The 24,496-nt window shown below is 41.0% G+C and overlaps 1 protein-coding gene across 1 annotated transcript in view; it reads left to right on the forward strand.

The window, feature by feature from the left end:
• TCP11L2 (t-complex 11 like 2) overlaps positions 1-24,496 on the forward strand; it is a 613,826-nt gene that overhangs the window by 456,686 nt on the left and 132,644 nt on the right. The window contains exon 8 of the mRNA XM_044087900.1: positions 16,958-17,139. Coding sequence (XP_043943835.1) covers positions 16,958-17,139 — 182 coding nt within the window. The remainder of the gene's footprint in view (positions 1-16,957; positions 17,140-24,496) is intronic.

Raw genomic sequence — 24,496 nt, forward strand, 5'->3', positions numbered from 1 at the left:
CCAAAATCCAGGACATGTGAACCTCTTCATAACTCGGCACCAAACATTTCCTTTCTTGTCATACTTTGTGCTGTATTTCTGAATTAGTGGGGATCTTAGAGTGTATAAACCTTCATAAAACACCCAAAAGTACTGAAGTTGCCCTCATTTGCTCCAGTATACACTGACCTACTATCCAGTTGCAAACTATCAAGCATCATCCTCTTTAATTAATGTTACAGGTGTCTAGTACATGTACATATAAAATTTTCTTGGTACTGTTATTCATTCACTTATTCATTTATTCAGTCAGTTATTCTTCAGTATGTGTTTTATCCAGTTTATTGTCATGGGGAAATGGAGCTTTTCTTGGAACTTGGTGCAAAACCAAAAAAAAAACAAAAGTTTTGTGTAGGTTACCAGCCTTTTGCAAGAAGCAGATGCTGCTCATAAGATCACTGTTATAGTATTCTTCACAAATGGGACTTATCCATTGGATACCTATGTGTCCATCCAGTCAGACTACTTCATCACAGTCCTTATGTCCTGCCTTAGTACTAGTTGATGTGTGAGTGTAAGAGGAATATGCATATGCTCCGAAAAATCTGAAATTTCTTGCCACTAGGCCACATATGCAGACTTCTTTCCATGTCAGGTCTAGTCACCTGTTTTGGTCTGTTTCAGAGCTTTTTCCTTATGATTGTTAGGAAAAGGAAAGTATGACTGCGGCTGTCACATTACTTTGAAGGACTCCCACGTAAGTTGTTTTGTCTTGGGATCAAATACAATGTTAAGCTTTGTCCTATTTGTCAGGTTTTCACCCTATCACAAAAGACTCTTGGGTTCTAGACATCATAAAATGGTTACAAACTTCAGTGGGCATCCATTCTTACTCCTTCAAGTATACCACAGGTTCCCAAAGACCAAGCACACCTCATTCCCCCATATACTGTGAGATTTACGATTCATGGATTCATAGAACCAATTTCTGTAGATCAATTAGTAAAAAGTTTTTTATTCAAGAGTTTTTCTGGTGTACAAAAAGAAGGGACCTGGAGATCCATTCTAGATTACTTCAAAATAAACACTTCATAGGTTCATAGGTGTGTACTAGGCTAATGACCACTAGGGCCCTTATAAGCCTAGCCGTGCAACCCAAATGTGACCTACAAATTTTATTTATATAGGGATGATTGAATGACTGCCTCTGTCTATCAGACATAATAGCCAGGCCAGGGGGTGAATTTTTAATTACCTCTCCCATTTGTTCAAGTTGCGTTTAAATAGGGATAGGGAGGAACTGTGCTTCAAATGGATGGGGAGCCTGATACAGAGAATGGGAATTATTTGAGAAACATATCTCTTCCTCCAACATGTTCTGTTTATGTCACTAGCAAAAGTCAGGTCTTTTGATCTAGTATCTCTGATGCTGTTTGTTTTGCAGATGTGCAAAAGGTTCATCAAAACTGGGTCCAGGAATGCCTTGTATGCCAGGCAAAGATCACCTCTTAGACATCTGTATGATACAAAGTAAAGAGACAGGGCTTTGAGGTGATCAGCATAGGACATTGTGCTTACTCCCTCTATTCTTTTTGTAAGTAACCTTTGTGGACGTTCCAGTTGCTGCATGTGTCTGGTCAGGTATATTATGAAGAGGACATTATGCTCTATGATGGGTCTGATGAGGGATGAGTACAGTGGTATGATGACTTGTTTGGACCCAGATGTTGTACACTTGCTTAGAAGTTAAGCAACACACAAAGATTTTCTTACTGCCTTGGACACATGTTGGTTGCGATTTAGGTTACTGTTTACATGAGTTCCCAGATCCCTGGCTAATGAATCAACATTTAATGGTGTTTAATTGATGACGTAGTTACCCGGGATGGCTAGCTTCCCAAAAGATACTATAATGCATCTCTTGATATTGAGTTTTGAGCCATGACTGTGGCACCAAGCATTTGTCTGAGTTAGACCTTCCTGAAGGATGTTCTCATCTTGGGAGGATTCAGTGACTGCTCCCAGTTTGCAATCATCTGAGAACCTGGTTAGCCAGATGCCTTTGATACTGGCTTTGACATCTGAGAAATAGATGCCAAAGAGGAGTGGACCTAGCACAGGGTGGTTTGGGACTCCAATGGTGACTGGCCTCTTTGTGGAGGTGGCTTCACCATTTCTAACCTCCTGAGTCCTGTCAGTGAGACAGCTAGCTATCCATCATTTTACAAATGAGTTATCTGTAGTTTTGTAAGTTTGTTAATGTCCAAGTGGAGTATTGTATTAAATGCTTTAGCCAGATGTAAGTAGGCAGTATGCAAAATTTTCCCCTCACCCATTGCCTTAGTGACCTTTTCAAAGACGTCCACCAGAGTCAGTAAGCATAACCTACCTTTGAGAAAGCCAAACTGGTTTGGATCCTATGTCCTTGTTGATGATATCCATAATTTTCTCCATGGCTTTGAAAATAAGACTGATTAGACTAAGGGGCCTGTAGTTTCTAGGATCTATTGAAGGGTCCTACTTTATGAAGGTGAGTGACCATCATAGTCCTCCATTCATGTGGTGCAAAGCCTGTTTTAATACCGTAGTTAAATAAAGACTCCAGAGGTCCTACTAAGTCATATTTTAGACTACTCAGGAGGCATCCTTGGATGTTTTTGGGGCCTATTGGTCATGTTCTTGGCTTTAGTGAGTACAGCCAGTATATGCTCCCTAGTTTTAGTTGAAGGGCTTATGTTTTGAGGCTATTACTGGGGGGATGGTTGATTTGAGAAGGGTATAGTTGGAACTGAATTTGTCTGCTAACAGGTTCACAATATTGGTAGGCTTGGTGAATCTGCCATGTTTGTGAGCACAAGGTCCAGTAGGTTTGAGCCTCTAGTGAGTGTATTCACAATTTGGACAAGGGTGTTTGTATTTACAAAGTCCAAAAACTCTGTGCCTGTAGATTTGAGGCTGTGTAGGAGGGGGTAATTAAAGTCTTCCAGGAGTAGTGTGTTAGGTTGGATGGTAAGTCTCCAGTAGGTCCAAGTAAGCATTGTGAGCTTCTTGGGACTTGGAGGGTCTACTTTAGCTGGCTGGGATATAGTGCAGTATTTTGTCTGTGATGGTCTGCATGTAGAGGAACTTCAGCACATCATCCTGTTTGACCATCTTAGAGGTATGCTTCTTATTATAGGTTCATATGAGATTTCTAGGCTACTGGCCTTAGGGCCCTTACAAGCCTAGACAAGTTTAACCCTTAAGGGTCTAAAGATATGGCCTATGTTATAAACTAATCTAAATCAGCACCAACTGCCCCTATCCAACAGGGACACAGGTGAAACCTTTGGGGTGAATTTGTGGTTTCCCATCCATTCATCCAAGTTACAGTTAAAAAGGGTTAACCTGGGGCTCTGTTTAACCTGTATTGGAAGTTTTTTCCAGAGGAGAGGCAATGTCTGGGAGACGTATCTGTCTCTCCAGCAAGTCCTGTTGATGTCACATGCTAGGTTAAGGTCCTTAGACTGAGTGAATCATGTACCATTTGATTTACGAATGTGCAGTATTTCCATTAAGGCAAGAGCAGAGCTTGCTCTGTATGTAAGACACAGGTTGCTCCTGAGTAGTCTATATGATGCAGAGTATAGTGACAGTGATTTCAGTCTATCCACATAAGACATGTGCTAAAAGACCCTGAATTTTCTTTGTGATTAATCTTTGAGGTCTCTCCAGTTGCTACATGTGTCTGTTTAGGTACATACCAAAAGGAACATTGTACTTTATTATTGGCCTGATGATGGAAGAGTCCAGTGGGGTTATAAACTCTTCTGTTCTGGAAGCTATGCCCTTGATTATGAGGTGAGCAACGAGAAGGCCTTCCTTATCACTGTGGAGACAATGTGATCAAAAGCTGTCAACCTGTTTTCCCAAATCTTTCACCATTGATTTAGAGCTTAGGTTGCTGATGTTCATCGTGTTACACTGCTGCAGTCATCACACTTGGGTTATCCTGCCATCAGGCGGTCCCGCAGTCAGCCAGAGTTCCAAAGTCCTAGTCCGGCGTCGGTTGCTGTCACTTCTTCCCTGATGTCAGTGCGCCAGGGGTATATAATATGCATCCAATGCCATTTTCTTCAGTCTTTCTTGCCGCGCGGTGCCCAAAGCAGAAGCAGTTCGCAAGTGCCGGTCCGCCGACTCCTGAGATTTTCGAAGTCGAATTTCAGATCCGAAGTCTTCAATAAAGCTAAGTACCCCATTGGGAAAACCTTTTTTCTTGCCTCGGACCGATGTCAGAAAAAGTTAATAATTGTATTTCTTGTGGGAAGCAAATACCTCATAAGGACTTCCACTCTTACTGTATTCCATGCCTAGGCCCTGATCACGATGTCACTAGTTGTCGGTTTTGTGCTAGATTTAACAAACGCGCTATAAAAAGACGTTTTGATTTTGCTTTACACTTTAGTCAAACAGGCAACACCTCTCTCTAAAGCTGTTATGGATGTCATTTTGGAGGCCAGGAGGCCTAGCACCAGGAAAGCTTACTCAGAAAAATGGAAGAAATTCTGCGCCTGGAACCAGGCTCACAGCCTTGACCCTCTTGTCCCAAACATTCCTCAGATTTTACAATACTTAACTGAGATGCTGGACAGAGGCCTATCCTTTTCATCAATTAAGATCCACGCCTCTGCCATTTCTGCACAGTACAGCACGGATCCTCCTTTATTCTCTCATCCCTTGCTAAAGCAGTACCTCAAAGGGGCTAAAAACATAAGACCACCCCGGAGAGCACCAGCACCAACTTGGGACCTCAATTTCGTTTTGGAAAAACTGACCCTACCACCTTTTGAGCCAACCAATACAGCCGATCTAAAATTTTTATCATGGAAAACAGCTCTGCTTCTGGCAGTAACTTCAGCACGAAGAGTCTCAGAGCTACAGGCATTAATGGCAGTGGAACCTTTTATAATGTTTCATCAGGACAGGGTATCTTTAAGGGCAAACCCTACCTTCATGCCAAAGGTGGTATCTAGTGTGGCTCTTAACCAAACCATCCATTTGCCAACTTTTTATCCAAACCCCCAAAATAAAGGGGAGAAACTTCTGCATTCTTTGGACATACACAGACAGCTGCGCTTCTTCTTGGACAAAACAAAAGCTTTCAGGAAAACTGAACAACTGTTTGCAGCATATGCTGCAGGATCACAAGGCAAGGCTATCTCAAAGCAGACTATATCCAAATGGATAGGACACTGTATTCGGTACTGCTACACACAGCATGGAAAATCAGTCCCTAAATACTTTAGGCCTCATTCCACCAGGGCAACAGCCACTTCAACAGCCTTTTTCAGAGGAGTACCTACCAAGGAAATTTTGGAGGCTGCAACTTGGAGTTCAGTGCACACCTTCACCAAACATTACCACCTGCATCTTTACTCTAAATCCAGAGCTGGATTTGCCACTGCAGTTCTGCAGGGCCTCATAGCCAATCCTAACTCTTTATAGACCAGCCACCCAACCTTAGCTTTGGGATTCAACCCAAGTGTGATGACTGCAGCAGTGTAACATGATGAACATAGTACAGTTTTGTACCTACCATAAATGTAGATGTTCGAGTGTTCACACTGCTGCAGTCCAGGTTACTGTCCCTCCATCCCCTCTGAACTGGCTGGACTTATCTATACCTTTCTATCCTATACAACTTTTGGGGTGTATTTGCTGGTAACTGAAGGTATTGTTTTTATTTTATATGTATATTTTTGATTAGCAATATGTATTGCCTACCTACTTGGGGGCACCTGACATCTGGGGCAAGAAAAACTGAAGAAAATGGCATTGGATGCATATTATATAGCCCTGGTGCACTGACCTCAGGGAAGAAGCAACAGCAACTGACACCGGACCAGGACTTTGGAACTCTGGCTGACTGTGGGACCGCCTGACGGCAGGATAACCCAAGTGTGATGACTGTAGCAGTGTGAACACTCGAACATCTACATTTATGGTAGGTACAAAACTGTACTTTATTAATATGGTAATCTGCAGAGACATCACCTTTGCCAAAGGGGGTGATGATGTTTTTTTGCATTAAGTTTAAAACCATGACATTGGCACCAATCATTGGATGTCCTTCAAGGATGCATCTGCAGTCTTTACAAATGGGGTTGTCCTGTCGTCGGGCAGCCCTTCGGTCGGCCGGATTCCAAAGTCTGGGTCTGGCTTCGGCTGGTGTCGCACTTCACCCGACGTCATTGCGGCAGTTTTTCGGGTATAAAGGCATCAGCCGACACCATTTTCCCCAGTCTTTCTTGCCGCGTGGCGCCCGAAGCAGAAGCTGTTCGCAAGTGCCGGTCGGTCAGATCCAGAGATTACTACTACCGAATACTACTTCGAAGACTTCTATAAAGCTAAGTACCCCGTTGGGGACTCTTTCTTGCCTCAGCCGATGTCAGAGAAAGTTAATAACTGTTTATCTTGCGGGAAACAAATACCTCATAAAGATTTCCACTCCTATTGCATACATTGTTTAGGCCCAGACCACGACGTAGCATCTTGTCTAGCCTGTGCTTCTTTTAACCGGCGGACGCTTAGACGTCGATCGGACTTTGCTGAGCAGATTTTCGGCTCCGATTTTGCCTACATTATGCCGTCGGATCCTCCGACTACGCAAATAACCAAGAAACGCAGAGAAAAGGACCGACACTCGCGGTCCACGGTTTCGGCCGAAACCGCGGTTAAGCAAACCACGAGTGTCTCGGTTTCGGCCGAAACCGAGCTAGTGGTTCTTTCTACAGCCGATAACTTGCCTTCTACCGAGGCCTCTACTAACCTGGTAGAAACGGCTTCTGAAATCCAACCTTCTGTTGCGGTTTCACAGGATTTATCAGACACCATCCCCCTGGATATTTCTACCCCTGCATGTGGAGCTGCTAGGCCTCCTCCAGCTATGTCTATTAAGGCCTTTGCCAGGGCTAAAGCAGCCAAAGCATCAAAACCTGTGCCTGCTAAGCCCCCCTCTCACAGGCCCAGCAACAGCTCCCATATGCTTTCTTTGGCTGAGGATCTCATCTCTTTAATTCGTGGAGCCCAGCCTCATCCAGATAGGGCCTCTCTCCCTCCTCCAGAAAAGAGGCCTAGAGCAGAGCCCCCTGAGCCAGTATCCACAGATGATTCCTCTGATGACTCAGAACATACAGACCCTCCTGAGGCTTCTTATTCTCCTTATGAAGACTCTGATGCTGAGGAGTCCATCCCTTCAGCCTCTCCTCCTGAGGAATTTTCCTTTGGGGAAACTTTGCATGCTATGAGGGAACAATTTCAGTGGCAGGGCCAAGATTTCTCAGACTCTAGAAAAAGGCTTAGGACCTTTCTACATTTGCCACAGCATAGGCCTTTAGCTATACCTCCAGTTCTTTCTGTTGTTGATGATGCATTTAATGATGCTTGCACTGCTCCTGATACTTTACCTCCGGCTCCTGCTAAGCCCGATAGGTACTACAGGGTCCCGGACACTCATCACCACTTATATAAGGCTCCTTTTGCAGATCCAGAGACTATCTCCCAGGGTCCAAAAGCTGTAGCAGCTACTTCCTCTAAAACCCCTCCCTCTGAAAGGGAATCCAGGTCCTTAGAGATGGGGTAAAAAGTTTACACCTCTGCTACTTTGTCAGCTAGAGCTTTGAACTGCCAATTTCATATGATTCAATATCAAGAGTTTATGCTTGACCAGTTGACTAAAAAGCTGTCCTCTGAAGAATCTTTAGATAAAAAGTATGTTCAAGAAATGGTACATAACATACAGCAGGTTAGTAACCATTCTTTAAAATGTGGCTATGACGCACTGGAGGCTTCCTTTAGATCAGCCATGACTGGCACAGTTATCAGGAGGCATGCATGGTTGAAAGAACAGGCATTACCAGACCATGTCAAATCTAAGCTTTTGGATGCACCTATGGACAAGGTCAATTTATTTGGTTCTCCTGCACAGCGGGTACTAAAAAAGATGGAAGAGAAAGCAAAATCTGTGCAAACAGTGAAAGATGTCTTGCAAGTTCAACCTCCAAGGTTTAGCCAGAACTGGCCCTCCAAGAATTGGTCCTTTCCAGACTCCTCTAAGGCACAAAGAGGCAGGAATAGGCGCTCTAGAGGCAGAAACCAATCCAGGGGTGCCTACAGGGGTCGCCAGTGGCAGGGTAACAACGAACGAGGCACGGATACAGCCACCACCACTACAACAACTCAATCACAGTGACTTGGCAGTGGCACCGCCTACCAGGGAACAACTAGAAGCACCTTTAGGCGGAAAGCTAACCTTATTTTCAAAAAACTGGCACTGCATTACAAGAGAAAAATGGATTTTGCAAACTATAGACCAAGGTTACAGATTCCACTTCCATACTCTACCAGGAAAGAGAGGAATGCCGAATCTACCACCTACTCAAAGGACAGAAGCTCTAAAACAAATATCTCAATTATTAGAAATGAGAGCTGTGGAGAAGGTACCATCTATGGAGCAAGGAAGGATTTTACTCCAGACTCTTCCTGGTACCAAGAAAAGAAAACAAATGGAGGCCTATTCTAGATCTGTCCGCTTTAAACACATTCCTCATTGTTCCAAAATTCAAAATGCTGACCCTACAGCAGCTTCTTCCCATGCTGGGCAAGGAGTCTTGGCTGGTAACTCTAGATCTCAAGGAGGCATACCTGCACATCCCCATAAGACCAATTTGCAGAAGATACCTCAGATTTCTTGCAGGATCAGAGCATTATCAATTCTCAGCATTGCCCTTTGGCTTATCTACTGCGCCCAGAGTGTTCACGAAATGCCTGACATCAGTAATCGCTCATTGCAGACTTCAGGGGATTCAAATCTGTCCCTACCTGGACAACTGCCTGATACAAGCGGACAACAAAAACAAACTATCAGAAGACTTACAAAGAGTCATCTACCTGCTGCAAGCCCTGGGATATACAGTCAATACAAAAAAGTCAAGGCTGATTCCATCCCAAAGAATAACCTTTCTGGGTGCAGAACTGGACACATTAAAACAAATGGCATTTCTAACTACAGAAAAGAAAGAGCAACTTCCTCTCTACTTCTTGGCATTAACAAAGCAGAACCATTTAACTGCAAGAAAAATGCTACAAGCTCTAGGCTTCATGGCATCCTGCATAATACTGGTCCCTCATGCCAGGCTGCATATGAGAAAGCTGCAGTGGTACCTAAAGAATTTGTGGTCCCAGCACCAGCACAGCCTAGAAACCAAAATTCCAATGATCCCATGCCTGAAGCAAGAGTTCCTATGGTGGGCTCAGGCCTGCCAATCAAACACAGGATTACCTTTCTGCAAAAGTCAACCAAGACAAACCATCACAACAGATGCCTCAGACCTCGGTTGGGGGGCACACATGATGGACAAGTGCATTCAAGGCCTATGGACTCAAGACCAGCTACATCTGCACATAAATCTAAAAGAAATGATAGCAGTGAAATTGGCGATCCAGGCATTCAGACCATTTCTCCAAGAAGGCCAGTTGATGATAAGGACAGACAACACCACAGTTATGTGGTACATCAACAAACAGGGAGGCACACACTCATACCCTCTATGCCGGCTGGCACTGGACCTATGGGATGTGGCTCTGAGCTGCAACATTCAGTTACAGGCAATTTATGTACCAGGGAAGGAAAACATTCTAGCAGACATATTAAGCAGAACTACAACAGATGCCCACGAATGGATGCTGCATCCGGACATCTTCAAAACCATCACAAGAGAATGGGGATTACCACAAATAGACTTGTTTGCATCCCCATTCAATCATCAGTTGAAGAAATTCTGCACAAGGACTTACCACCCACTTGCTTGGAAGGTGGACTCCCTATCTTTCAGTTGGAAAAGCCTGACAGCATACGCCTTCCCTCCACTTCCTTTGATGCACAAGATGCTTCTGAAAATCAGAGAGGAACGTCCGAGGATCATTCTGATAGCCCCAGACTGGCCAAGACAACATTGGTATCCACTGCTGAGGAGCATGTCATGGGAACAAATATGGACACTGCCCCTGATCCCATTACTGCTAACACAGAACAACTACAACATCCTGCATCCAAACCTAAAAACTCTGCAGCTAACTGCCTGGAACATTACATAACAGCAATTAACCCAAATTTATCCCAAAGGGTTAAAGACATAATCCTGGAGGCTCGTAGACCTTCAACAAGAAAGAATTATGCAGCAAAATGGAAAAGATATCTCATCTGGAGTACTGCAAAAGGGCAAGAGGTGACACTGGTAAACATAGCCAACATCCTGGAGTATTTGGCGGAGCTCTTCCATTCAGGCCTGTCCTACTCTTCCATCAAGATACATTCATCAGCTATTTCAGCAGAGTACAGCTTGGATCCTCCTGTCTTCTCGCATCCTCTGCTCAGACAGTTTCTGAGAGGAATTAAAAATGTGAAACCTCCCAGGAAACCTCCATTGCCAGCATGGGACTTGAACTTTGTGTTAGAAAACTGACTCTTCCTCCTTTCGAACCAGCAGCAACAGCAGAATTACAATACTTATCCTGGAAGACTGCTTTCCTGCTGGCAATAACTTCAGCAAGAAGGGTCTCTGAACTACAGGCATTAATGGCAGTGCAACCCTTCCTAATCTTCCATCAAGATAGAGTGTCCATGAGAACAAATCCTACATTTATGCCTAAGGTGGTATCCAGAGTGTCTTTAAATCAGGCTATCCACCTTCCTACATTCTTCCCCAACCCACAGAACAGGGGAGAAAGGCTCTTAAATACCTTGGATGTACACAGACAATTACGCTACTACCTGGACAGGACAAAAAACAATAGAAAAACTGACCAGCTTCTGGTAGCATATGCAACAGGAAAGGAAGGAAATCCAATTTCTAAACAGACAATCTCCAAATGGATAGGAAATTGCATTAGATTTTGTTACTCCTACCATGGAAAGAAAACTCCAGAGAACATCAGGCCTCACTCCACAAGGGCTACAGCCACTACCACAGCTTTCTTACGAGGAGTGGCTACCAAGGACATTATAGAGGCTGCTACTTGGACCTCCGTGCATACATTTGCCAAGCATTATAACTTACCTCTATACTCTAGATCCCGTGCTGGTTTTGCCACTGCTGTTTTGCAAGGGATCCTAACTGCACCATAATCTCTTCTCTTTTCCTCCTCCCCTAGTTTAGCTATGGTATTCTACCCATTTGTAAAGACTGCAGATGCATCCTTGAAGGACATAGTACAGTTTTGTACCTACCATAAATGTAGATGTCCGAGAGGAATGCATCTGCAGTCAGGATTACCCACCCTCCTTCCCCTCTGAGGTACTCCTAGGGTATTTGCCAATCTTCAGCTAGCTTGGGGGGGATCTATTATATTGTATTTGTTTGTATATATGTACATACATGCTTATTTTATGTGTTTGCTCTCTACTATTTGGAAACTTTGGCATTTATCCAAATTTAGCCATCCAAGAGGGCACCTGGCATCTGGGGCAAGAAACACTGAGGAAAATGGCGTCGGCTGATGCCTTTATACCCGAAAAACTGCCGCAATGACGTTGGGTGAAGTGCGACACCAGCCGAAGCCAGACCCAGACTTTGGAATCCGGCCGACCGAAGGGCTGCCTGACGACAAGACAACCCCATTTGTAAAGACTGCAGATGCATTCCTCTCGGACATCTACATTTATGGTAGGTACAAAACTGTACTTTTGCATAAGTCCTTCTTGTAGAGTGTTGACATAATTTGGTGATTCAGTGACTGCTCCCAGTTTACAGTCATCAGCAAACTTTGTCAGTCACAGACCTTTTGTTTTTGCCTGTACTTCTGAGAAGTAGATTACAAACAACAGGGGCCCCAGCACAAATCCCTGTGGAACATTATTGGTAATGGGTCTGCTGGTGGAGGTGGAATCCCTATTTTGACCGTATGTGTTCTGTTGGGTGAGCCAGTTTGCAACCCACCTTGACAGTATATGTTTTGACCCCCAGCTGGGTGAGTTTTTCAGTGATGTCAAAGCTAGAGATTGTGTCAAAGGCCTTGGCCAACTCTAGGTAGGCCGTATGCATAGATTTGCCTTTCTCAAATTCTTTGGTGACAGTCTCAAAGATGTCCACCAGGTTCAACAGGCAGGATCTCCCTTTAACAAAACCAGACTGGGTCAGGTCAAATGTTTGAAGGTCTCCTGTATTCTTGTTGATAAGGTCAATTATTCTCTCCATGACCTTGCAGATAAGGCTGGTTAGGCTAATGGGTCTATAGTTCCCAGGGTTGGTCGATGCACCCCCCCCCCCTTGTGCAAGGGGGTGACAGTAGCTATTTTCCATTCAGCAGGGACAAAACTAGTGCTTAGACTGTGGTTGAAGAGAGTACCCAATGGTGTTTCTAATTGCTGTTTTAAACCATTGAAAACACAGCCTGGGATGTTATCAGCTCCCATAGAGGCTGTGTTTTTGTCCTTGGAGAGAGTGGTTAAGACCTGCTTTTTAGAGATACTATGTGAAGAATAGGTGGTAGGAGTATTTTGGGGGTATATGTGGCGGGGACAGGGGGAGAGAAATTTTCACTGAACCTGTCTGCTAGCAGGTTGGCTATTCCCACTGGTTCAGTATATGTGGTATCATTAACTACCAGTTCAGCGCAAGTATGGGCTTTTCCTTTAAGGTCTCAGATGTAGCTAAAGAATGCGTTATGGTTATCCTTAGCTAGGGATGCTAATCTAAATTATTAGTTAGCTTTAGAGGACTTTTCAAGATGCCTTATTTGGTTATTCAAGCTGAGAAGGGTGTGCTTCCAGTTTTGAGATAGTTCTTCCTTGTTTTAGAATGCAATTTCTTCCCCTTGTTATATAACCTGGTTAAGGCGTAGGTCCACTAGGCAAGCTTGTTTGTGTATTAACACAGCTCCACCTTTAGCCCTTTTTTGTGACGCTTCTGGTCCATAACTGTGAAAGGGATTGAAATCTTACACTGCTGGAGTACTCACTGCCAATTTAAACCATGACTTGATAATTGCACAGATGTCTATATTCTTGAGTGTTAGGAAGGCTTGGAGGGAGTGTATTTTCTTATTTAGGCTCCTGGAATTGAGCAGTAACACCTTGAGGTTCATTTGAGTTGATTTTGCTATGTTGGTTGGTTTGTCAATTTGGCATTGGCTGAAAAAGGTGCTATGGGGGCGAATGAAGTTATTTGAAAGCCTGTTGTTTATGAAGATTATTTTTAAGTGCCTCAACATACATTAGTCTGTGTGTGTGTTGTATGTGAGGTTTCAACAACTTGATGTGTGCTTGTATGTGAGAGTTCAGCCTCCACTGTAATTGGAGGTGTCATATACTGTCTGCTTTTTTAAGAATCAAGTGGCTATCTGTAAACAGACATTTGATGCATTGTTTAAAGATGCCCATTTCCACCAAGCTGACTACAGAGAAGTGAGAAAATTGCATATCCATACTGTCCAGCTCTTTGATTGGTGAGCTATAATGGGGTGGTGTAGTTGGTTCAGACTAATAAGGGTGCTTTCTTGGGGTAGATTATGTTAGACAATACTAAATTCTACTGAATTTCATGTTTACACAATACTGAATTCTATTAAATCTGTAGGTATTGCAACTGACACCCAAATAGATGCTCTAAGCTTGTTGGCACAGATGTTTTTTGCTTTGTATTGCTGCTTTACAGGGTACATTTTTATGGACTGTTCTACAGGGAAAATTTGCTTTCTAGGTGTTTGCTAGTGTACAGGGTACTACTAACCCACACAAATGTGCAAAATTTATAGTAGCACAGAAAACTAACTAATGAGCCTTTCGATCAATAAAATGAATACACTACTAATCCTTTTGTGTACTTCCCAACTCATATAGACCAGGCAAACACCTCCTGCTACAAGAGGAATAAAACCGGTCCTTCTAATTTAGTAACATAGTAGAAGAGACCCACAAGTACAACCCTGCCACATAAAAATTAAACAGCTAGATGGAAATCCCTCGCTGAAGGCACCTTTTTTTTTTTTTTTTTTTTTTTTTTAACAAAAAATGCAGTGAAATGCATACACAAAAGCAGGAAACAGAAGCAATCACTCAAAATAACTTAAGCAAGTACAGTTTAGCAGTCAGTGGTACTTGACTTTGCGTGGATGGCACTGGATACAAGTAAACCATTTCTGGAGTGCAGGCTAGGACTCCAAGCTTTGCTGAGCTCCAGGAAAAATAGCAGGACACAAAATGTAGTAAAGGAGGTTTACTCAAGAGCAATACTGTTTTGCTGGGTGAGCACTCAGCATCATGGATCTATGGGAAACAGTGGGTTGGAATAATACATACATAGCTTATACAACAGACAACAGCAATGAAAAGGGGGAGGGAGGAACTTTGGAAATCAGATTATCATAAGGTGAGGAGGCCAAAGACACAGCCTTATAAAATCACCACAGCAAAAGGGGAGGGTTGGGAAAATTTTTCATGCAGGCTAGCTAAAGAGGCATCCAGTTCAAATAAAGCCAATACTGCAGCCCTTTCAGAAACTTTAATTTAATGTGTTGTCTGAGGATTTAGCAGACACAGAATGCAGTTTTAAGCAGGTAAGAAATAAGCAGAATATAAAAGCATTGAAGCACAAATGGGAGCAGTGACCATTCTCTCACCACTGAACTTCTAATACAGTTTGACACCAGACTATGCAGAAATTAACCAGTGACCTTGTTTATGGGAAAAATGCAGTAATAAATGATAAAAGCTCAAATCTGTCAGTAGTACACAGTCCTGCCACAACTGTGAATTAATCTACAAGATTATGGCCCATTGGGATTTAAAGTACAAGCTAATAGCTTTTACAAGTAATTCTACATGTGAAAATAGAAGTGCAGAGTAATGTAGAAGTACAACATTCCCATAACTGCAAATTAAAATACAAGAATAAAGTCCCGTTACAAACTAAAAAGTGCAAACAGGTAACTTTTTTTGCTAAAATGTGGAAAAAATTGCAGAAAAGTGCAAATAAGTATCACCACAGATGTCATTATAAGTACAGCATAAATATTTAATTAGATTTGAAATAATTCTCTATCCTTTCTGATGAAAAGCTAGTTACTCACAGTTCCACACCTCTCTAAGTCTTGGATAAAAGACCCTTTATTGCAGGTTCCAAGATTCAAAATGTTAACACTTTATACTCTTTCTTCTCTTTCTCCACATTCTCTGTTAGTGTAAATTTAATAGATGCATTTCTCCACATTCCCATCCTCAAGAAGGTTGACTTCTTTATCATTTGGAGACTCTACCACTCCGAGTGTTTACTAAATGCCTTGCCCCAGTAATAGCTAGCTACAGATGTCAAGGCATAAATGATTTTTCTTACCTGGACAATTATCAGATTTCAGCTCCATCCAATCAGGAAGTGCTAGCAGCCTTAGAGTTTATAAAGAATCTTCACTTTCTTGAATTCACACTGAAACTAAGAAAGTCATTCAAGTGTACCACATTATGAGGAACACACTTCATTTTGAATCTAAAAAAGTCCATGTTCCTAATGGTTCCACACTGAAAGATTCTGCTACACATTCAGATTTAAGACATTTTTAACCAATTCCCATGTTAAATGATAATCATATTAATTCAACAAAGGATTGTTTTAGAAGTTCAAGGTAACACATTTTAAGTATCCTGTGAGCTTCATAGTTGCTTAGCAAGCTATTAGCATGTGTTCCAGTTTGTGCCCATTTGTTTCACATTATGAGAAGTAGTGTTCCATGTTATGTAACAGAAAGGTTGAGAGCTACAGCCACAATTAACATTCGTAAAGGCCACCTATGTATTAATGAGTGCTCTGACAAAAGTCTCTCCCTTGAAAGTCTATAATTACACTGAGTACTCTTGCACAACTGCACTATTTTTGTCATCTTGATCATTTCAGTCCATCTTCGTTTGTATTCCATGATTCTAGTAAAATATTGAGAAGCTCTGAAAGGAAAATCAGACTAGATGTTTGAAAGAACATGATACATAAGTGTTGTAGACCTTTCTCATTGCTTTTGTAGGGATCATGTCGTAAATTGTGTTTAAAACTTTACATTGTTTTCTTGTGTTTGTGGCTGAAATGGAAATGCTTTGCAGGCTGTAGGAATAGCCCTGTCTCAGTCAGCTTGTAATCGAAATGGACATATGAAAAATGTGCCTGTCTGCACCAGAGATGATTCTGCTATCAGTTCACCTCTTCACTTTTAAACTAGGATCTGATTTGCTATTGATAACGAGGGAGACTTTTTCCTGCTTTCCTAGGTTTCTTCCTTGGAAGTGCTGAAAATGCATAGTAAAAGTGATGGTGTGGTATTCATAGCATGCTGCTCATCTATGGCAGAGGTTTATTTGACTGTAATGCAATTCAGACTGCAATACAATTCAGAGAAGTGTATAATATGGTTAATATGGTTGAATCCCAGCAAGTCCCTCCACTAAGTGGCTGTGACTTCCTTACCACCTAGTTAGAACAACTGTAGGTAGTTACCTCTCTTAGTAGACTGTAGCTGTGTAGTGCTGAGCTGTTAAAGGACAGTCTGCTCAAAAACAGTGGCAGCATTCCCAAATGAAGCGAATGGGTACGACTAATAGCTGCTTACACTGTTCGTTGAAGTTGCATAGTGCAATTGTCTTTGATTGTTGCAGATGTCTTCTCTGTTACAGAATGTGTGCAGTAGTCTGATTCAGAGATCTAATTCACATGGGCTATGCCCACAGACTGTCCCGTATACATACAGCTAAGAGGAAAAATATCACTGCTCAGATGGTAATCTGTGAGCAAGGACTTTTTTAAGAATCACACTGAGCTTACATACTGCGCAAAAAAAACACTCAAGAGGCCTTGTATAGTATGCAGTCATCTATGAATAGTATCCATACTATTTGAGGCAGAGTGCTAATAAGATACTGTATCTAAATGTTTAAAAAAGAATATCTCCTTTATGTTTTTAGACTCTGATGACAGATGAATTGCGCTATCGAGAGTTGAAAGAAAAACTGGATCCTCTGAAACTGACTGCTGCTGTGCTGCTAATAACCTATAACCTGGTAGGACAAGCAATTACAGATCTGCCAGATTTGGCTGAACGATTAAAAAGAGTAACAATTGTTCTTCTTGAAGGAATGCACCTCAGGTAAGTTTTATATACCCTCTAGCCATCATTGTTTTTTAAATGTTGTTGACATCCATATAGCACCTTATCTCAAGCCTCTACAAGCTACTACTTAACATAATGGGTCTTCACTAGCTTGATAAGTTATTATTAAAGCTTTACCACTTAATTGGTGTTTACCAGTTAGATTTAACTCTTTCTCTATGATTTAACAGTGTACAGTAGTGATTGTGAAGCCGTTTTGTGCATGACTGCACTGGGGATCCATAGTATATCACAACATGTAATCCAGTTATACCCACTTTCACATTAACTATCAGATGACATTTCTTGTGTTTTGTTCTTTTTTGTTTTGTTTCCTTGCATTAGCTTTTGACTCTCTACTGCCTGATAGTACCTCTTCTTGATCTCTGTCTGTCCTGCTGTAATAAACTGGCTCTCCTATCCACAGCCTGAGGCTGCCAGTGCAGAAGTGCAGACCTCATCTGCTGGTCATACCTTCCATCCTCAGGAAGGTAGAGAAGACTGAGTCATTCCAGTGAAGTATGGTATTTTTTTATTTTGTTTCCTTGCACCATTCAGTTTGACCTTCTCTTAGTTAGCTGTCTCCAAGGGGTTCCATCAGTCTCCCAGTATCTGTTTGAGAGGAGGGAAGGGAACTGTGAAATCCTTACTTGCAACTGGTTTTAGTGACAGCACTAGTGTCAGCAGTGTCAGATATGCTGATTGGTGCACTTGGGTTTTTCGGAAGCCCTACCCATCACCTAACATGCTGACATTATTAATTTAGGCTGGGAGTAGAGTGAGACTTTACCTGTAAGGAAGTACCTACCTCAGACCCTAGAGCATCCTTACTTTCTCAACCATCTTGTATGCCCAACCTGTATATCTCTGTGGTCTCTGTTTTCCACCAAGCTCCATGCTAGTTCTAGTATCACCAGCATACACTCTTTCCACTGCCCCCTAGGGTGGGCACATCCAACCTCGTTACCAGCTCCATCAGATACCCAAGTCACTAATTGATTCATGGACACCTGGGCACCTAGCTGTAGATAAAGCATTACAACTCTGTGCCTTCATAGATGTCCCAGTGAGGTATCATTTTCACTACCATGGGGCTTTTTCTAATATGCAGTAAAAGTTGTCAAGGTGGTGGGATGCAGTGTCATGTGGTGGGGGCATGCATTCATCTATGCAGGCAGTGCAGGAATGACTGGCCAAATCTTAATACTACACTCTTGTGGGTCTAGGGTCTTCACTAGGAAGTAATATAGCTGTGGTGGTTTTTGCTCCTTCTCCTTGAGATAAGCAAGGTGGTGACAATCCTGCAGTTTCCCAGGTTACTAACTGATCCTGTTTACCAATTGCATTGATGGGCATGCCCGTGTGTTAGTGGACTGGTGTCACTGGCTGTTAGCATTAGAACATGTGCAGACTGTCACTGTTAATCTTGCACATTGATATCTGCCTTCCAGGTTAGTCTAGGTGCACTGGTATGTTCTTTGACCTTCTGCAAAGTGTCTATGGAATCTTCTTTGGGAAGTAGGATTGCACTGAAACAACAGTAAGAAAGAGATTTGTTTTAACTTTTGTTGGAGCATGGTTTCCTGTCATTTCTCATGCCCTAATGTAAATTCCTTCATAATTTCATTGTTGAGGCACAGCTGACTTCATTCTCATGCCAGAAGATTAAAATTGCAAGTTTGAAGTCCTGCTGTTCAGAAGCAGTTGCTGCTGGCAGTATAATTTCTTATCCATAGGGTCTAGACACAGGTAGATGTTTCCAGCATTGGTGCTGTCCTCCACCCCAAGCCCAGGACATTGGTTGATGTAGGAATGCAAGAGTAGCCTGCGCCATTTCAATTTTATTTCTGCAATAAGAGATCTTTTTTAATCTGCTTGCTTCTCCCTTCCAGATGGGTTCCAGTGCAAAATTGCCCAGTTGGAAATACTTTTCTGTCTTTTTGCATAGATGTTAGATTGTTTACTACCTTGTGCAGGATATGTCAGAGGACCAGGCTGCCCTTCATGCTTTTGACTACCTTACTTGTCGATAGAATGACCTGCCAGCCAGTTACTACTGTTAGATGACCTGATGGCTGGCTACCTGTTAACTTTAGCCTCTGACACTTTTGATTTCACCAGATTTGCCGAGAGTGTTGTGGCTGATATAGACTAATCTTTTGCTTCCAGGATTGCTTCTCCACAAAACCAAAGTAGTTTCTAACCTCCTCGCACTTCAGATTCTAAACTAGTTGAGGACGACCTGGCATATTTTATGCAAATCTTTTCTCTTGGCTCTGTTCCCAGCTGATGAGGAAATAGTCTCATAGGGTTCACCTCCAGATGAGAAGGCCTTCAGAGAGAGCTGCTAAACCACATTAGAGAGCACTTCAGATTGGGCTGCAATGAGGTCTTGGAGTCTTGTAAAAGATAATTGGTTCTCACTATGACAAATTGAGGCCGACTTCTCTGCAACCTCTTATTCAAGCATTTGAGTCTGTCTTTTTGGAGTCAGGTACTCAACCCCAGCACCCAAAAGGCCAGACAGATTCTGCAGGATAGAGGAATTCTGTAAATATTGGTGCAAAACCCTGTAACAAATTGTGCAGTAGTCTGCCTAGATGCTTCTGTGGAATGAAAGTTGGCTCCAGGCCAGGGATCAGTATGGTCCTTAACAAGTAGAGTTATGTCTTTGACACATTTGTCAACAAATGTATACTTCACCAACCTTGGCCTTTACAGCAACAAATTGTCCAACCTACATAATAGAATATCAGGAGAATACTCAAGAAAATAGAGGACGTGCTTCAGAAATGCATGTTGAAGTTGTTAAAATGAAATTACTGGGCTTATCCAAACAACATTTTACTCATTACAGCTGTGTGTGCCTCCAGGCACTTCTGCAGTTACCTCCTACTGTGCTTCTAGGTGTCAGTTATTGCTTGTTCATATTCGCATTAATAATTCCAAAACCATGCTACATACAAGGTATCAGAATATTTTATCTTGAAGCAGACATGATGGCAAACACAATTGCATTGATATTTGACCTCTGTCAATGAGTATTTGTTAAAACTGTAAGGAGGTAACTTAATTTTTTAAAGACTCAAGCCACACCCACTGTGAGTTAAAGGTATACAAGCAGTAAAAATCAGTACAGAAATGTAGGTCAGTCCATACACAAAACCAAGCAGCAAAAACAATGGAGAGAAAACCACCAAGACTGAAGACTCTACAAATATAGAAAAATCCTTTTTATTAACAGGAGGTTTAGCGGTTTCGTGCAATAAGCACTTCTTCATACCATAACATCAGAGTAAAAACTCGGCCGTATATACTCAGTAGAATGTAATTAATTACCATGACAACCAATAAATCACCATAAAAGCCAATAAATTAATGCCTCAATCTAAGTAATTTTAAAACAGGGTTAAGGGGGACACTATCATTCAAACCAGAAAAGTTGTCTGATTGCAAAATAATTATCCATTTTGTTTCCACAGCTTCAGTTCTATCTATTAAAGGACCACCCCCTAATATTCTTATGAAATAACTGAAAAACAAAAGAATGTCCAGGATTTGCTCTAGTGTGTTTATTAAGTGCATTAGTATTCTCATATATTCTAATCTCTCCCAAATGCTCCAAAATTCTATCTTTCAAAGTACAGTTGTTTTTTTCCAACATAAAAACACAAGCAATCTTTGCAAGTTACCAAATAAACCAGGTCCTGACTCTTGCAGTCAGCATAAAACTTAATTTTATATTTTGTCTTAGTTGAAGGGTGGACAAAATAATTAACACTAGAGATGAAGTTACAAACTTTATATCCCCGACGGGACTGTGCCAATCCTATTCGAAAGTACAGGCTTCTTCAGATTTGTATTCTTGGTACAGTAAAACTTTTGTGTCAAAGATGGTTTATTCTTAAAAGTAAAATTGGGCTTCTCACCAACTATGTTTTTAATACTTTCATCTACTAACAACACAGGCCATTTTCTCTTAATAATGTCACATACCATCCCTATATTACTAGCATAGGCAGAGTAACTCTTGACATGAAGGCTGTTTGTCGAGGTACCAGAAGCATCATTAAACGTTGGAGTTTGTTTCCAGTGACTGCCTTCTGAGTGTATTGTTTTGGACATTTTGTGTTGCTGAGTGTTTGGAATCATTCAGTGATGGCCTGGTGCGAGTACTTGAAACGTCTGCATGAGGAGAAATATGGTTTACCCACTATTTTTCTCATACTCTTCACATGTTGAGCTATATCTCTTAACTTCCTGAGGTCTATATCCCCTTTCCTCCAACTCACCACTTAGTGTTTCAAAAGCCGTCTCAACATCTACGGCATTGGTATGCAATCTAGATGTCCTTAGAAAGTGTCCTTTCATTGAATTATGATCAGTATGGGTCGGATGCATGCTTGTCCGATGGAGCTTATTATTTCTCTAACAGGACTGTCTAAAAATCTTGGTTTCTGCTTTTCCATAATTATTCTTAAAAAGCTGAACATCTAAAAATTCTATAGCCAGATAAGAAAAATTAGCTGTAAACCTTAAAAAATCAGTGCTAGTGTTCAAACTGTCAACCAACATATTCAACTGTAATTCATTCCCTCCTCATAGTTGGAATAAATCATCAACAGAATGCCTGGCATAAACAAGGTTGTCCTTGATGTCAGCATTATTCAGAAGATATTTCATTTTCCATAAAGCCATAACAACACTGGCATAGCTATTGGCACATGCTGAGCCCATAGCCATGCCAAGTCTTTGCAAAAAACGTTCATCATTTAAAACAAATGCGTTATTCTCTAATACAATATTTAAAAGTGCACAAATCAAAGAAATTTCATTTCTACTATAATCATTGTTATCAGTTAAAAAAATTTCTTAACTGCTTCTAAACCATATTTATTCAGTATCACGATAAACAAAGTACATACATCTAAAGTTACTAAAATTAAGTCTGTACAATCAGTAGAATTAGCACATTCATATAGTCCTTGTAAAAAATCTTCTCTGTCTTTAACTGCAGATGCCTTAGTTAAAACCGGTTTCAACTTAGTCTCATCATAACTAGACAAGGGTTCTGCAATCCACCCATGTCCTGCTATAATGGGTCACATAGGTGGTTCAGTTGCATATTTATGTATTTTGGGTAAGCCATGTAGAATAGTTAGCAGAGGCTCATCAATGTTCAAAAACCTATATAGATCATAACTCACTAAGTTAACCATAAGTAACTGATAAAGTTTATCATAATTTTTTTTAGTCAAATGCTTAACCTCTGGGTTCATCAACTTTACATAGACCTTAGAGTCAGATAAATGATTAAGCATACTCTCCTGTTATTAAAATGATTTTTATCTATTTGTAGAGTCATTAGTCTTGGTGATTTTTCTCTCCATTGTTTTTGATGCTTAGTTAAAGGTACACACTCAAAAGAATTGTACATGAGGGAATGGGATAAGGAATCTTACTATGTATACTTGATGTAAGAAGACAGTTAATAGATACCTCATAGACAATAATTTCTTGTTTTGTCCCCATTTATATGAAATATTTACAAGACTGGAAAATAGATTGGAGTTGGTCAGGCAGTTGTTCTGTTATGCATTTCCCAAGTACAGAAGGAGTAATACAAAGAAGCAGTGGCCATTTTACAAGAAGCAGTCCAAAGCAGATTAGCATATGTAAACAAGGGCCTTTGAAAAATAAATAAGACAGACCTAGAAAGGTAGCAGATGCAGGGCAAAGGCAGACAGCAAGGCAGGAGGGAAGGAGGAGTATCTTCTCCCTTCATCCCTTGCTCCCATGCCTTATGAAGGATCTCCTACTGTGAAAGGACACCATACCAACGAACCCAGGAGCAACTTTCACTCGGCCTCAGACAGACAACTCCATAAACATGGACAGCTCAGACATTATATCCTGACGTCTGAACATTGGTCATTGGGTGTCTGTCAGCTTGGAATGATTCTAAGACTCTGGAAATCAGGCTGGTCACAGGCTTCTGCATGACAGGAAGATCCAAGGATTAATATTATAACTGATCTGCTCAAACATGTACAGTTGTTGTAAGTGAGACACAAATGTACTTTCCTATTAGTATTTGTATAAAACATTTCATGATATAAACTGCATGTTATATGTAATAAAGCATTCTTTGCTGAGGGAAATGCAAAATTTAAAGGTACAGTGGCATGCAGTTCTGTGAAGAAGGAATATAAGCCTCTCTAGCAGCCTTAATACTTTAATGCATTTAATAGCAGTGTACAATTTCAATTTATTTAAAGCTAGCCAGTGCACTTTTTCTTAGGGCTAAAAGTTAATTTCTGAAAGCATACAACTGTTTTTTCACATCTAGGAAGGGAATAGATATAAGAAAACAGCAGCAATCAGTATAAGTGGGAATGTAGGCTGTAGCATGCACCTTTATAACACATTGGTAACCTTAATTTTAGTTTAGGTAATACCTGTAGGTGCAACTGTTGATTTGGGACATTTGTTTTTATTTGGAGAGTTGAACTTCATTTTTAGAGGATGCACATAGTTTTGTATACTTCTTTTTAATTAATGTGAGATGGGAGCATTTTGAAAATGTATTTAGGTTTTTGTTTGAGGGTTTTCATTAAAACAAAAAGTCTTGAAAATGTGACATAGGTTCAAATGGAGATGAGAAGAAATGACTGTATAAAAATGTTAGCCTGCCAATCAGTAGTGTGTGCATGTAACATGAAAGTTGGAAATACAAACTAAAAGCATTAAAAACATGCTCTCTCTCTCTATGTATATATATATATATATATATATATATATATATATATATATATATATATATATATTTTTTTTTTTTTTTTTTTAGGAACAGTCGCTTTTTATCATAATGGCTATGTTATTCATATTATCTTTGAACATAAATAACTTTACAGGTATAGACAAAAAGGAAAGAGTATTGAGTTATATTAAAAATACAGAGTTCAAATAACAGTGCTCCTGGGGGCATATTTGGAAAGAAATGAGCATGTTAATTTTGCAAAGAAAGGATTTACAGATGGATATTCAGCAGAATATTAGGGGCAAATGAAAAGGGAAGTAATTATACTAATTGCTAGAGGGGCTCCAATAGTGATAGAGGAGGAAAAAGACAATAATGCTAGATTTGTGGTGGTAAGGTGCTGTTGGCAAGGGATGAGAATTTTGCTGGTATGTATTTATATTCCACCAAAAAAACTGCTATTGTGGACCTCAAGAAAATGTGGAGAAATAATCAGCTCTCAGCAGGATGTATTACAGGTGGGGAACTGGAACTTGATTTGCCACATTGAAGATGTATCTGGGGGACCTAGAAGGGAAAATAAAAAAAGAGAGG

The sequence above is a fragment of the Protopterus annectens genome, chromosome 11.part0 (assembly GCF_019279795.1).
Source record: "Protopterus annectens isolate FY-2018-M chromosome 11.part0, PAN1.0, whole genome shotgun sequence".
NCBI lineage: Eukaryota > Metazoa > Chordata > Ceratodontiformes > Protopteridae > Protopterus > Protopterus annectens.